Source organism: Solea solea, chromosome 3 (genome assembly GCF_958295425.1).
Source record: "Solea solea chromosome 3, fSolSol10.1, whole genome shotgun sequence".
NCBI classification, from domain to species: domain Eukaryota; kingdom Metazoa; phylum Chordata; class Actinopteri; order Pleuronectiformes; family Soleidae; genus Solea; species Solea solea.
The window spans coordinates 10,674,069-10,692,084 of record NC_081136.1 but is presented as its reverse complement, the minus strand read 5'-3'; the positions used below and the strand labels follow the sequence as shown (position 1 = coordinate 10,692,084).

Below are 18,016 nucleotides of genomic sequence, written 5' to 3'. Positions count from 1 at the left end.
TAGATTCCACTTTATTTTACACAATGTATATATACACCTTTATATCTTTTCTTACGTTTGTTTTTAAAGGTCCAGTGTGTAAGAATTGGTGACTACGGTGGCCTTTGCATAGCAGAAAGGATGTTTTTTCTCCTTTTGTTTGCATAGTAAGCTTCTACTTATTAACCTGAAACACAAGTACGTATAGTGGATACTAAGGAAAGCTGAATAATTTTAATTTTAAAGCAATTATACACTAAGACAAGCATACTTATTGGTAATATGTTCCATTTCTGTCATAAATGTTACAAAATAGACCTTCAAGAGAGTTGACATGACTCATGACGTGTAATTATATTATGTTTTGTAAGAAAAAATGATTAAATGATACGATTGAAATCCTATATAATATCACTGCAGAGTTAAATAAGACACAATCACTCAGTATTGTCCACATGTGTGCATAATTCTCCTTTTCAGATCAATGTTATTCTCTTCAGTGTGGATTTGTGTTGCTTTTAACTTAACAAACATCCCAGATAAACGTTGGTGAATCTTTGTATAAAACTACCTGAATAGGCTTTGAGAACAAATTCGAGAATGAGAACACATTTGCCACCAAAGCAGATCGGCGACTCACTGTTAAACGCGCGTTTTCTCTCCAGCTGAAGACTCAGTTGCAGCGGGAACTGGAGGAAGAGTATCAGCGACTGCCCGAGGAGATCTGCCAGCACCTGCAGCTGGAGCTCCAGAACAAAGGTCTCCAGAAGGACACCCTGTTCTCGCCCTTCTCCAACCACAGCAGCTCCAGCCCCAGTTCCGGCTCGGGCCCGCCCTCCAACTGCTCCACCCCCTCCAACCCGTCGACGCCCAACCGGAGCCTGTGGAACAGGAGCATGGACAATAGCACCGCCTCGTTGGCCGATTCCACGTCGTCGTCCACCACTCCCGTCCAATCAGAGGCGGAGTTGTCCTTCAGTTAAAATCACTAATTTTATTTTGTGTAAAAAGGAAAAAAAAAAATAATACATACATTCAACCGGGGTCTATAATGATTATAATGTGGGATAGTAATGATATAGATTATTTACTAATTTTATTCTTTTTATGACGGACTGATTTGTTTGCGTCTGCAGAGCTCTATTGTTTTTTATATGTTGCAGTTTTTGTCACGTGAAGATTCAGAATCATAACCAAATGTTGTTGTTTTTTTACATTTGCCCTTATTTGTTTGTTATCATCCATCCGTTTTGTTGTGGTCGCTAAGCTTTGCTCCAGTTTTGTTGCCAGACCACAGGATATTTGCTCTGAAACTTGACTTGACACTCTGTTAAACCTTTAAACCTTTTAAACTGATTATCACGAGAGTCGGAAGATGCAAATCTCATCACACACTTTTGACATTTTGTCTTAAAGGCTGCATCTGACCCTTGATAATAATATTAATTGTTTAAAAATGTGCATTTTCCCAGTCTAGAATGATCACGTTTACAGAAGTTATTAATTCAGAAATTAGTATCAAACGGGGAAAGTGAGTTTGGAACCAGATTTTTTTTAAAGATCTCACTTTTAAAAGTTTTATCTGTAATGTCAGCAGCTGTCCAGTAGGTGGTGCTGCAGCCTTTGTGGTTGAAGCTGCACATACATGTAGTCTGATCACAGTATGCTGCTAATCTGCACACACACACACACAAGCCTCTAAAACCTTTGAAAAATAGAACTCATACACTTATTTAAGGTATTCCTGAGGTCAGAGGTCAGTCTTATGATCTTCAAACTGATTTCCGTGACGTTTACTGAACTCAATAGTCGTCACAGTCTCGTCCCGCGTCGCCGTGGAAAGCTGTCGTCGAGCTTTTCCAGAATTCTCAATTCTCGTCGTCATAGGAACAACTTGTGTACATTTTATTTGAGGATAAATATGCTCTTTTTTTTAAAGGTGTGTGTGTTAGGTAATCTACCCTGATATCGTCAGTGTGGCATTTTAAAGCCATTCAAACTAAAAGGTACTTTAACTTTAATTTAAAAATTCTGTTTTTGTGTCTTTGCTCTCTGTCTTCATTCTTTCTTTCTTTTTTTTTTTTAAAGCAATGTTAGTGGTTGTTTATTTTTTATTATTTTTGTGGCCCACTTTAAAGGGTCAAAGGTCGGCACCCTGTGTATGTGTACTTTGTGTATATGTGAAGCTGTGCGTGTATTTTACTACTGACCACAAGTGCTTGAGAGGGACGGCGGTGGAGGAAGACGGAGAGGTTCAGCGAGTCCTGACGTGTCCTCCTTCACCTCCTTCACCTCCCTCCCTTGGATGAGCACTGGCTGCCTGTCTGTCTGATTATCTCCCCTCACATGTGCGCACACAAACCCCTTGTAAACTATCACCTATTTAAAAAAATTTAATTTTAACAACCTTTTTTTCCCTTTTGTGGTTATTTAAGTTTTTATGGATGGAAGAAGGTGTAGAATTCATGCTGCTTATCAAGGTTTTCATTTTAAAATCCAGTCCCTGCCCACCTCAACGTCGTGGCTGTTCTTGGAATGGTACTGTTCCTGAAAATAGCATGAGACAATAACCGTTATGAAACAGTTGAATATGGGTCAACCATTGTTTAGGATCAGAACATGAATATGCTGACTTCTTTGTTGTCTGATCACCCTGCAGTATAATGTGCACTAATACAATCAATCAATGACAGAAGTCGGGATATGAGACATTCCTCGCATGGTGTCTGTTTTTAGGGTCCAGGTCGTCCGAACGTAACTTACTGTGTTGTCTTTAAGCTCCTCCTGTTCACTTAAACCAGGCACTTAAGGGTTTTTTTCCCACTTGTAGGAACCTTGTGTTCCTGTGACATGGACGTCAATACAAAAGTATCAGTGCTGGAGTATTTTGAGTATTTGAGGAGGGACATGATAGTCTGCGTCTTTATTCTTTGCACTTTGAGCTCGGATTTAGTTTTTGTTCCTGAAGTTAAAACACCAGATAAATAAGAACGAGGCTTTTTGTCAATACTCTGCCCTCGAGATAAAATGTCAAACCAATTTGTTACCAAGTGTGGTCGATCTAACAAAGGTGATGCTAACGTTGGATACAATATTGTTTTTCCCAGTCAATCTGTAGACTTACTGGTCATTTTGTTTCATGTACAGCTTTGGGACTTTAATCTTCACATGCTAATGCTAATAAGGACTGAGACCAGGTTTATCGCAGAAGTGAAAATGACTGCTTCTCTTTTAATGCATTTATTTTGAACTCTTCATTTATACTAGACTGCACGTTTAGATCCTCTCTCATCAAATCAGCTAATGTTGATTTTAGCGTTAGAGTAAAAACCGCTACAAGGATTTTTAGCTTATGTGTAAATAAACACTTAAAAACCAGTGTTATTCACAGTTCTTCATCTTTTCTAGTGTTGTAGAACTATAACAATAATAATAATAATAAGGTCTATATACCATAGTCCCTTTTAACATAATTATGTGGTAAAAAACTGGACGTTGTTTCCTTTAGTGCAATTTCACACTCTTTCATGCCCTGGCACACACACACACTCAAACTTGTGTTTATATCTTAGTGAGGACACATCATTGACCTAACCCTAGCCCCTAAACCAGGGTTTAGTTCAAAGGCCACATACAGCACAAATTTGATCTCAAGTGGGCCGGACCAGTCAGATTATAGCATAATAACCGACAAGCACTCCAAGTGTTTCCCTTTTGTTTTACATTCAATTATCTTTTTACAAAACAACCTGACATTTCTTGAGAAAAAAAAGTGGAATTTCAACAATATTACGCCTGTGTGCTTAACCCTGGAAAAACCCTTTAAAACCAAATGTCTCCACAAAGATAGGTTTTTCAAGTTTTTTGGACCTCACAAAGATATAATTACAAGTAACCACTCACACAGAGGGAGGAGAGAGACAGATTAACAGTTGGTTAAACGCCGATAGCTAGTTCCGCATGAAGCCCGCTGGTCATTTGTTGCCATCTGTGGACTTTTTCCGTCCTCTTCATATTGAAAACGTGCTTAAATGGACACAAACAATAAAAGACTCTGACTCAAACACAGCAGTGTTCCTGCTCACTTCAGCATCACACACAAAAAAACCCTTGTTGATCGTACTCTTTGTAAACATTTGGTGTAATTATAGTCTCCTGCTGATGGACCCTGAGGCCTCTCTCTCTCTCTCTCTCTCTCTCTCTCTCTCTCGATGTCCCACTTCCTTGTCCCCATCATCTTCAACATTGGACGAGTGTATAGAGTTTCAAGCAGCAGCTGTTTGTACTCTTTGGATCGTGGAAAGTGGACGCGGGCAATGATACGTCAAGACCTGCAGACACTCTGACACTGGACGTTTCATGTATATGATGTTTGAATAGTTCAATAGTTCAATAGTTCACACCAATCCAGGATTATTTCAATATGATGAACATAAACTATATGACTGAATATTCAGCAATAAACTCCCACATTCCTCTCTGAACTGTCTCTCACTTTTTTGTATATATATATATACGTATATATGTTGTTGTTTTATTATTGTTTTTTATTATTATTATTATTATTATTATTATCATTATTTATTGTTCATGTTTGTTTTCAGGATAACAGTATATTATTTCCAAATTGTCATTCTTTTTAGCCCGAGAAGTGCTTTTGTCTTTCAATGATTAAACATTAATTGTATTTTTGCATTTATTTTCAATTCAAGTGTCTAGTGAAGTATGTTTTTCATTTAAAATAGATCATTACAGCATCAACAATGTACAGAAAACATCACCCATGTGTCAAAGACGCCACCGATACCCAATAAAAAGTCACGTTGTTTCATTTGAAGCAATTTTATTTTGTGCCAGTTCTACTTGTAAAAGGCACAGTTAATCTCTCTAGATACCAACAAACTCAAAAACAGATGAAACATAAAACAATTCTCTCAGAACTTTTATGTTCCCCTAAGATGTTTTTGTCTCATTTTGGACGACATACTATACTATGACTTTTTTGACTGATTTTGGACGACATGCTATACTATGACTTTTTTGACACATTTTGGACGACATACTATACTATGACATTTTTGACTGATTTTGGACGACATACTATACTATGACATTTTTGACTGATTTTGGACGACATACTATACTATGACATTTTTGAGTGTTTTTTGGACGACATGCTATACTATGACTTTTTTGAGTGTTTTTTGGACGACATGTTATACTATGACTTTTTTGAGTGTTTTTTGGACGACATGCTATACTATGACATTTTTGAGTGTTTTTTGGACGACATACTATACTATGACATTTTTGACTGATTTTGGACGACATACTATACTATGACATTTTTGACTGATTTTGGACGACATACTATACTATGACTTTTTTGAGTGTTTTTTGGACGACATGCTATACTATGACTTTTTTGAGTGTTTTTTGGACGACGTGCTATACTATGACTTTTTTGACACATTTTGGACGACATACTATACTATGACATTTTTGACTGATTTTGGACGACATACTATACTATGACATTTTTGTCTCATTTTGGACGACATGCTATACTATGACTTTTTTGACTGATTTTGGACGACATACTATACTATGACTTTTTTGACTGATTTTGGACGACATACTATACTATGACTTTTCTGAGTGTTTTTTGGACGACATACTATACTATGACTTTTTTGACTGATTTTGGACGACATACTATACTATGACATTTTTGTCTCATTTTGGACGACATGCTATACTATGACTTTTTTGACACATTTTGGACGACATACTATACTATGACATTTTTGACTGATTTTGGACGACATACTATACTATGACATTTTTGACTGATTTTGGACGACATACTATACTATGACATTTCTGAGTGTTTTTTGGACGACATGCTATACTATGACTTTTTTGAGTGTTTTTTGGACGACATGCTATACTATGACTTTTTTGACACATTTTGGACAACATACTATACTATGACGTTTTTTGGGTGATTTTGGACGACATACTATACTATGACTTTTTTGACTGATTTTGGACGACACACTATACTATGACATTTTTGACTGACTTTGGACGACATACTATACTATGACTTTTTTGACACATTTTGGACGACATGCTATACTATGACTTTTTTGACTGATTTTGGACGACATACTATACTATGACGTTTTTGAGTGATTTTGGACGACATACTATACTATGACATTTTTGAGTGATTTTGGACGACATACTATACTATGACATTTTTGAGTGACTTTGGACGACATACTATACTATGACTTTTTTGACACATTTTGGACGACATACTATACTATGACATTTTTGACACATTTTGGACGACATACTATACTATGACATTTTTGACTGATTTTGGACGACATACTATACTATGACATTTTTGACTGATTTTGGACGACATACTATACTATGACATTTTTGAGTGTTTTTTGGACGACATGCTATACTATGACTTTTTTGAGTGTTTTTTGGACGACATGCTATACTATGACTTTTTTGAGTGTTTTTTGGACGACATGCTATACTATGACTTTTTTGACACATTTTGGACAACATACTATACTATGACGTTTTTTGGGTGATTTTGGACGACATACTATACTATGACTTTTTTGACTGATTTTGGACGACACACTATACTATGACATTTTTGACTGACTTTGGACGACATACTATACTATGACTTTTTTGACACATTTTGGACGACATGCTATACTATGACTTTTTTGACTGATTTTGGACGACATACTATACTATGACGTTTTTGAGTGATTTTGGACGACATACTATACTATGACATTTTTGAGTGATTTTGGACGACATACTATACTATGACATTTTTGAGTGACTTTGGACGACATACTATACTATGACTTTTTTGACACATTTTGGACGACATACTATACTATGACATTTTTGACACATTTTGGACGACATACTATACTATGACATTTTTGACTGATTTTGGACGACATACTATACTATGACATTTTTGAGTGTTTTTTGGACGACATGCTATACTATGACTTTTTTGAGTGTTTTTTGGACGACATGCTATACTATGACTTTTTTGAGTGTTTTTTGGACGACATGCTATACTATGACATTTTTGAGTGTTTTTTGGACGACATACTATACTATGACATTTTTGACTGATTTTGGACGACATACTATACTATGACTTTTTTGACTGATTTTGGACGACATACTATACTATGACATTTTTGTCTCATTTTGGACGACATGCTATACTATGACTTTTTTGACACATTTTGGACGACATACTATACTATGACATTTTTGACTGATTTTGGACGACATGCTATACTTTGACATTTTTGACAGATTTTGGACGACATACTATACTATGACTTTTTTGAGTGTTTTTTGGACGACATGCTATACTATGACTTTTTTGACACATTTTGGACGACATACTATACTATGATGTTTTTGAGTGATTTTGGACGACATACTAGACTATGACTTTTTTGACTGATTTTGGACGACACACTATACTATGACTTTTTTGAGTTATTTTGGACGACATACTATACTATGACATTTTTGACTGATTTTGCATCATACATGACACATACACTGCATCATACATGACACATACGCTGCATCATACATGACACATACACTGCATCATACATGACACATACATGCAAGCACACATGTACATCTCATTCTACAACGCCTTTATATTTTTTATATATTTTTTCTTTTTTTCCTTTTTATACATATGTTTCAGTTTATATTTAGACTGTACATAGACCTGCATGCCTCTTATGTTTCTATCGTGTAACATATTCTGGAGCTGCTGAACTGTGAATTTCTCTGTGAGATGAATAAAGTATCTATCTATCTATCTCTATCTATCTTTTGGACGACATACTATACTATGACTTTTTTGACTGATTTTGGACGACATACTATACTATGACTTTTTTGACTGATTTTGGACGACATACTATACAATGACTTTTTTGAGTGCGTTTTGGACGACATGCTATACTATGACTTTTTTGACACATTTTGGACGACATACTATGACTTTTTTGAGTGTTTTTTGGACGACATGCTATACTATGACTTTTTTGAGTGTTTTTTGGACGACATGCTATACTATGACATTTTTGAGTGTTTTTTGGACGACATACTATACTATGACATTTTTGACTGATTTTGGACGACATACTATACTATGACTTTTTTGACTGATTTTGGACGACATACTATACTATGACATTTTTGTCTCATTTTGGACGACATGCTATCTATGACTTTTTTGACTGATTTTGGACGACATACTATACTATGACTTTTTTGACTGATTTTGGACGACATACTATACTATGACTTTTTTGAGTGTTTTTTGGACGACATACTATACTATGACTTTTTTGACTGATTTTGGACGACATACTATACTATGACATTTTTGTCTCATTTTGGACGACATGCTATACTATGACTTTTTTGAGTGTTTTTTGGACGACATGCTATACTATGACTTTTTTGACACATTTTGGACAACATACTATACTATGACGTTTTTTGGGTGATTTTGGACGACATACTATACTATGACTTTTTTGACTGATTTTGGACGACACACTATACTATGACATTTTTGACTGACTTTGGACGACATACTATACTATGACTTTTTTGACACATTTTGGACGACATGCTATACTATGACTTTTTTGACTGATTTTGGACGACATACTATACTATGACGTTTTTGAGTGATTTTGGACGACATACTATACTATGACATTTTTGAGTGATTTTGGACGACATACTATACTATGACATTTTTGAGTGACTTTGGACGACATACTATACTATGACTTTTTTGACACATTTTGGACGACATACTATACTATGACATTTTTGACACATTTTGGACGACATACTATACTATGACATTTTTGACTGATTTTGGACGACATACTATACTATGACATTTTTGACTGATTTTGGACGACATACTATACTATGACATTTTTGAGTGTTTTTTGGACGACATGCTATACTATGACTTTTTTGAGTGTTTTTTGGACGACATGCTATACTATGACTTTTTTGAGTGTTTTTTGGACGACATGCTATACTATGACATTTTTGAGTGTTTTTTGGACGACATACTATACTATGACATTTTTGACTGATTTTGGACGACATACTATACTATGACTTTTTTGACTGATTTTGGACGACATACTATACTATGACATTTTTGTCTCATTTTGGACGACATGCTATCTATGACTTTTTTGACTGATTTTGGACGACATACTATACTATGACTTTTTTGACTGATTTTGGACGACATACTATACTATGACTTTTTTGAGTGTTTTTTGGACGACATACTATACTATGACTTTTTTGACTGATTTTGGACGACATACTATACTATGACATTTTTGTCTCATTTTGGACGACATGCTATACTATGACTTTTTTGACACATTTTGGACGACATACTATACTATGACATTTTTGACTGATTTTGGACGACATGCTATACTTTGACATTTTTGACAGATTTTGGACGACATACTATACTATGACTTTTTTGAGTGTTTTTTGGACGACATGCTATACTATGACTTTTTTGACACATTTTGGACGACATACTATACTATGATGTTTTTGAGTGATTTTGGACGACATACTATACTATGACTTTTTTGACTGATTTTGGACGACACACTATACTATGACTTTTTTGAGTTATTTTGGACGACATACTATACTATGACATTTTTGACTGATTTTGCATCATACATGACACATACACTGCATCATACATGACACATACGCTGCATCATACATGACACATACACTGCATCATACATGACACATACATGCAAGCACACATGTACATCTCATTCTACAACGCCTTTATATTTTTTATATATTTTTTCTTTTTTTCCTTTTTATACATATGTTTCAGTTTATATTTAGACTGTACATAGACCTGCATGCCTCTTATGTTTCTATCGTGTAACATATTCTGGAGCTGCTGAACTGTGAATTTCTCTGTGAGATGAATAAAGTATCTATCTATCTATCTCTATCTATCTTTTGGACGACATACTATACTATGACTTTTTTGACTGATTTTGGACGACATACTATACTATGACTTTTTTGACTGATTTTGGACGACATACTATACAATGACTTTTTTGAGTGCGTTTTGGACGACATGCTATACTATGACTTTTTTGACACATTTTGGACGACATACTATGACTTTTTTGAGTGTTTTTTGGACGACATGCTATACTATGACTTTTTTGAGTGTTTTTTGGACGACATGCTATACTATGACATTTTTGAGTGTTTTTTGGACGACATACTATACTATGACATTTTTGACTGATTTTGGACGACATACTATACTATGACTTTTTTGACTGATTTTGGACGACATACTATACTATGACATTTTTGTCTCATTTTGGACGACATGCTATCTATGACTTTTTTGACTGATTTTGGACGACATACTATACTATGACTTTTTTGACTGATTTTGGACGACATACTATACTATGACTTTTTTGAGTGTTTTTTGGACGACATACTATACTATGACATTTTTGTCTCATTTTGGACGACATGCTATCTATGACTTTTTTGACTGATTTTGGACGACATACTATACTATGACTTTTTTGACTGATTTTGGACGACATACTATACTATGACTTTTTTGAGTGTTTTTTGGACGACATACTATACTATGACTTTTTTGACTGATTTTGGACGACATACTATACTATGACATTTTTGTCTCATTTTGGACGACATGCTATACTATGACTTTTTTGACACATTTTGGACGACATACTATACTATGACATTTTTGACTGATTTTGGACGACATGCTATACTTTGACATTTTTGACAGATTTTGGACGACATACTATACTATGACTTTTTTGAGTGTTTTTTGGACGACATGCTATACTATGACTTTTTTGACACATTTTGGACGACATACTATACTATGATGTTTTTGAGTTATTTTGGACGACATACTATACTATGACTTTTTTGACTGATTTTGGACGACACACTATACTATGACTTTTTTGAGTTATTTTGGACGACATACTATACTATGACATTTTTGACTGATTTTGGACGACATGCTATACTATGACTTTTTTGACTGATTTTGGACGACATACTATACAATGACTTTTTTGAGTGCGTTTTGGACGACATGCTATACTATGACTTTTTTGACACATTTTGGACGACATACTATGACTTTTTTGAGTGTTTTTTGGACGACATGCTATACTATGACTTTTTTGACACATTTTGGACGACATACTATACTATGACATGTTTGACTGATTTTGGACGACATGCTATACTATGACATTTTTGACTGATTTTGGACGACATACTATACTATGACGTTTTTGAGTGATTTTGGACGACATGCTATACTATGACTTTTTTGACTGATTTTGGACGACATACTATACTATGACATTTTTGACTGATTTTGGACGACATACTATACTATGACTTTATTGAGTGTTTTTTGGACGACATGCTATACTATGACTTTTTTGACAGATTTTGGACGACATACTATACTATGACTTTTTTGAGTAATTTTGGACGACATACTATACTATGACTTTTTTGACTGATTTTGGACGACATACTATACTATGACTTTTTTGAGTGTTTTTTGGACGACATACTATACTATGACATTTTTGACTGATTTTGGACGACATACTATACTTTGACATTTTTGAGTTTTTTTTGGACGACATACTATATTATGACTTTTTTGACTGATTTTGGACGACATACTATACTATGACATTTTTGAGTGTTTTTTGGACGACATGCTATACTATGACTTTTTTGAGTGTTTTTTGGACGACATGCTATACTATGACTTTTTTGAGTGTTTTTTGGACGACATGCTATACTATGACTTTTTTGACACATTTTGGACGACATACTATACTATGACTTTTTTGAGTGTTTTTTGGACGACATGCTATACTATGACTTTTTTGACAGATTTTGGACGACATACTATACTATGACTTTTTTGAGTAATTTTGGACGACATACTATACTATGACATTTTTGAGTGTTTTTTGGACGACATGCTATACTATGACTTTTTTGAGTGTTTTTTGGACGACATGCTATACTATGACTTTTTTGAGTGTTTTTTGGACGACATGCTATACTATGACTTTTTTGACACATTTTGGACGACATACTATACTATGACTTTTTTGAGTGTTTTTTGGACGACATGCTATACTATGACTTTTTTGACAGATTTTGGACGACATACTATACTATGACTTTTTTGAGTAACTTTGGACGACATACTATACTATGACATTTTTGACAGATTTTGGACGACATACTATACTATGACTTTTTTGAGTGTTTTTTGGACGACATACTATACTATGACATTTTTGACAGATTTTGGACGACATACTATACTATGACTTTTTTGAGTGTTTTTTGGACGACATACTATACTATGACATTTTTGAGTGTTTTTTGGACGACATGCTATACTATGACTTTTTTGAGTGTTTTTTAGACGACATGCTATACTATGACTTTTTTGAGTGTTTTTTGGACGACATGCTATACTATGACTTTTTTGACACATTTTGGACGACATACTATACTATGACTTTTTTGAGTGTTTTTTGGACGACATGCTATACTATGACTTTTTTGACAGATTTTGGACGACATACTATACTATGACTTTTTTGAGTAATTTTGGACGACATACTATACTATGACATTTTTGACAGATTTTGGACGACATACTATACTATGACTTTTTTGAGTGTTTTTTGGACGACATGCTATACTATGACTTTTTTGACACATTTTGGACGACATACTATACTATGATGTTTTTGAGTGATTTTGGACGACATACTATACTATGACTTTTTTGACTGATTTTGGACGACACACTATACTATGACATGTTTGACTGATTTTGGACGACATGCTATACTATGACATTTTTGACTGATTTTGGACGACATACTATACTATGACGTTTTTGAGTGATTTTGGACGACATGCTATACTATGACTTTTTTGACACATTTTGGACGACATACTATACTATGACATTTTTGACTGATTTTGGACGACATACTATACTATGACTTTTTTGAGTGTTTTTTGGACAACATGCTATACTATGACTTTTTTGACAGATTTTGGACGACATACTATACTATGACTTTTTTGAGTAATTTTGGACGACATACTATACTATGACTTTTTTGACTGATTTTGGACGACGTACTATACTATGACATTTTTGAGTGTTTTTTGGACGACATGCTATACTATGACTTTTTTGAGTGTTTTTTGGACGACATGCTATACTATGACTTTTTTGAGTGTTTTTTGGACGACATGCTATACTATGACTTTTTTGACAGATTTTGGACGACATACTATACTATGACTTTTTTGAGTGTTTTTTGGACGACATGCTATACTATGACTTTTTTGACAGATTTTGGACGACATACTATACTATGACTTTTTTGAGTAATTTTGGACGACATACTATACTATGACTTTTTTGACTGATTTTGGACGACATACTATACTATGACTTTTTTGAGTGTTTTTTGGACGACATACTATACTATGACTTTTTTGACACATTTTGGACGACATACTATACTATGACTTTTTTGAGTGTTTTTTGGACGACATGCTATACTATGACTTTTTTGACAGATTTTGGACGACATACTATACTATGACTTTTTTGAGTAATTTTGGACGACATACTATACTATGACATTTTTGACAGATTTTGGACGACATACTATACTATGACTTTTTTGAGTGTTTTTTGGACGACATGCTATACTATGACTTTTTTGACACATTTTGGACGACATACTATACTATGATGTTTTTGAGTGATTTTGGACGACATACTATACTATGACTTTTTTGACTGATTTTGGACGACACACTATACTATGACATGTTTGACTGATTTTGGACGACATGCTATACTATGACATTTTTGACTGATTTTGGACGACATACTATACTATGACGTTTTTGAGTGATTTTGGACGACATGCTATACTATGACTTTTTTGACACATTTTGGACGACATACTATACTATGACATTTTTGACTGATTTTGGACGACATACTATACTATGACTTTTTTGAGTGTTTTTTGGACAACATGCTATACTATGACTTTTTTGACATATTTTGGACGACGTACTATACTATGACTTTTTTGAGTAATTTTGGACGACATACTATACTATGACTTTTTTGACTGATTTTGGACGACGTACTATACTATGACATTTTTGAGTGTTTTTTGGACGACATGCTATACTATGACTTTTTTGAGTGTTTTTTGGACGACATGCTATACTATGACTTTTTTGAGTGTTTTTTGGACGACATGCTATACTATGACTTTTTTGACAGATTTTGGACGACATACTATACTATGACTTTTTTGAGTGTTTTTTGGACGACATGCTATACTATGACTTTTTTGACAGATTTTGGACGACATACTATACTATGACTTTTTTGAGTAATTTTGGACGACATACTATACTATGACTTTTTTGACTGATTTTGGACGACATACTATACTATGACTTTTTTGAGTGTTTTTTGGACGACATACTATACTATGACATTTTTGACTGATTTTGGACGACATACTATACTATGACATTTTTGAGTGTTTTTGGACGACATACTATATTATGACATTTTTGACTGATTTTGGACGACATACTATACTATGACATTTTTGAGTGTTTTTGGACGACATGCTATACTATGACTTTTTTGAGTGTTTTTTGGACGACATGCTATACTATGACTTTTTTGAGTGTTTTTTGGACGACATGCTATACTATGACTTTTTTGACACATTTTGGACGACATACTATACTATGACATTTTTGACTGATTTTGGACGACATACTATACTATGACATTTTTGAGTGTTTTTTGGACGACATACTATACTATGACTTTTTTGACGCATTTTGGACGACATACTATGCTATGACATTTTTGACTGATTTTGGACGACATACTATACTATGACGTTTTTGAGTGATTTTGGACAACATGCTATACTATGACTTTTTTGTCTCATTTTGGACGACATGCTATACTATGACATTTTTCACTGATTTTGGACGACATACTATACTATGACTTTTTTGAGATATTTTGGACGACATACTATACTATGACTTTTTTGTCTCATTTTGGACAACATACTATACTATGACTTTTTTGAGATATTTTGGACGACATACTATACTATGACTTTTTTGTCTCATTTTGGACGACATGCTATACTATGACTTTTTTGACACATTTTGGACAACATACTATACTATGCCTTTTTTTGTCTCATTTTGGATGAAATACTATACTATGACTTTTTTTGTGATTTTGGACGACATACTATACTATGACATTTTTGAGTGATTTTGGACGACTTACTATACTATGATAGTATAGTATGTCGTCCAAAATCAGTCAAAAATGTCATAGTATAGTATGTCGTCCAAAATGTGTCAAAAAAGTCATAGTATAGCATGTCGTCCAAAAAACACTCAAAAAAGTCATAGTATAGCATGTCGTCCAAAAAACACTCAAAAAAGTCATAGTATAGTATGTCGTCCAAAATCAGTCAAAAAAGTCATAGTATAGTATGTCGTCCAAAAAACACTCAAAAAAGTCATAGTATAGTATGTCGTCCAAAATCACTCAAAAAAGTCATAGTATAGTATGTCGTCCAAAATCAGTCAAAAATGTCATAGTATAGTATCTCGTCCAAAATGTGTCAAAAAAGTCATAGTATAGCATGTCGTCCAAAATGAGACAAAAATGTCATAGTATAGTATGCCGTCCAAAAAACACTCAAAAAAGTCATAGTATAGTATGTCGTCCAAAATCAGTCAAAAATGTCATAGTATAGTATATCGTCCAAAATCAGTCAAAAAAGTCATAGTATAGTATGTCGTCCAAAATCAGTCAAAAATGTCATAGTATAGCATGTCGTCCAAAAAACACTCAAAAAAGTCATAGTATAGTATGTCGTCCAAAATCAGTCAAAAATGTCATAGTATAGCATGTCGTCCAAAATGAGACAAAAAAGTCATAGTATAGTATGTTGTCCAAAATCAGTCAAAAATGTCATAGTATAGTATCTCGTCCAAAATGTGTCAAAAAAGTCATAGTATAGCATGTCGTCCAAAATGAGACAAAAATGTCATAGTATAGTATGTCGTCCAAAAAACACTCAAAAAAGTCATAGTATAGTATGTCGTCCAAAATCTGTCAAAAAAGTCATAGTATAGCATGTCGTCCAAAAAACACTCAAAAAAGTCATAGTATAGTATGTCGTCCAAAATGTGTCAAAAAAGTCATAGTATAGCATGTCGTCCAAAAAACACTCAAAAAAGTCATAGTATAGCATGTCGTCCAAAAAACACTCAAAAAAGTCATAGTATAGCATGTCGTCCAAAAAACACTCAAAAAAGTCATAGTATAGTATGTCGTCCAAAATCAGTCAAAAAAGTCATAGTATAGTATGTCGTCCAAAAAACACTCAAAAAAGTCATAGTATAGTATGTCGTCCAAAATCACTCAAAAAAGTCATAGTATAGTATGTCGTCCAAAATCAGTCAAAAATGTCATAGTATAGTATCTCGTCCAAAATGTGTCAAAAAAGTCATAGTATAGCATGTCGTCCAAAATGAGACAAAAATGTCATAGTATAGTATGCCGTCCAAAAAACACTCAAAAAAGTCATAGTATAGTATGTTGTCCAAAATCAGTCAAAAATGTCATAGTATAGTATGTCGTCCAAAATCAGTCAAAAAAGTCATAGTATAGTATGTCGTCCAAAATCAGTCAAAAATGTCATAGTATAGCATGTCGTCCAAAAAACACTCAAAAAAGTCATAGTATAGTATGTCGTCCAAAATCAGTCAAAAATGTCATAGTATAGCATGTCGTCCAAAATGAGACAAAAAAGTCATAGTATAGTATGTTGTCCAAAATCAGTCAAAAATGTCATAGTATAGTATCTCGTCCAAAATGTGTCAAAAAAGTCATAGTATAGCATGTCGTCCAAAATGAGACAAAAATGTCATAGTATAGTATGTCGTCCAAAAAACACTCAAAAAAGTCATAGTATAGTATGTCGTCCAAAATCAGTCAAAAATGTCAAAGTATAGTATGTCGTCCAAAATCAGTCAAAAAAGTCATAGTATAGCATGTCGTCCAAAAAACACTCAAAAAGTCATAGTATAGTATGTCGTCCAAAATCAGTCAAAAAAGTCATAGTATAGTATGTCGTCCAAAATCAGTCAAAAAAGTCATAGTATAGTATCTCGTCCAAAATCAGTCAAAAAAGTCATAGTATAGTATGTCGTCCAAAATCACTTAAAAATGTCATAGTATAGTATGTCGTCCAAAAAACACTCAAAAAAGTCATAGTATAGTATGTCGTCCAAAATCACTCAAAAAAGTCATAGTATAGTATGTCGTCCAAAATCAGTCAAAAATGTCATAGTATAGTATCTCGTCCAAAATGTGTCAAAAAAGTCATAGTATAGCATGTCGTCCAAAATGAGACTAAAATGTCATAGTATAGTATGCCGTCCAAAAAACACTCAAAAAAGTCATAGTATATAGTATGTCGTCCAAAATCAGTCAAAAATGTCATAGTATAGTATGTCGTCCAAAATCAGTCAAAAAAGTCATAGTATAGTATGTCGTCCAAAATCAGTCAAAAATGTCATAGTATAGCATGTCGTCCAAAAAACACTCAAAAAAGTCATAGTATAGTATGTCGTCCAAAATCAGTCAAAAATGTCATAGTATAGCATGTCGTCCAAAATGAGACAA

General features: G+C 33.9%; 1 protein-coding gene across 1 annotated transcript in view; it reads left to right on the top strand.

Moving 5' to 3' along the window:
- The window catches only part of plcb3 (phospholipase C, beta 3 (phosphatidylinositol-specific)), a 53,889-nt gene extending 49,844 nt beyond the window's left edge, over positions 1-4,045 (top strand). The window contains exon 34 of the mRNA XM_058624916.1: positions 645-4,045. Coding sequence (XP_058480899.1) covers positions 645-962 — 318 coding nt within the window. The 3' untranslated portion in view covers positions 963-4,045. The remainder of the gene's footprint in view (positions 1-644) is intronic.
- The last annotated feature ends 13,971 nt before the right edge of the window (positions 4,046-18,016 follow it).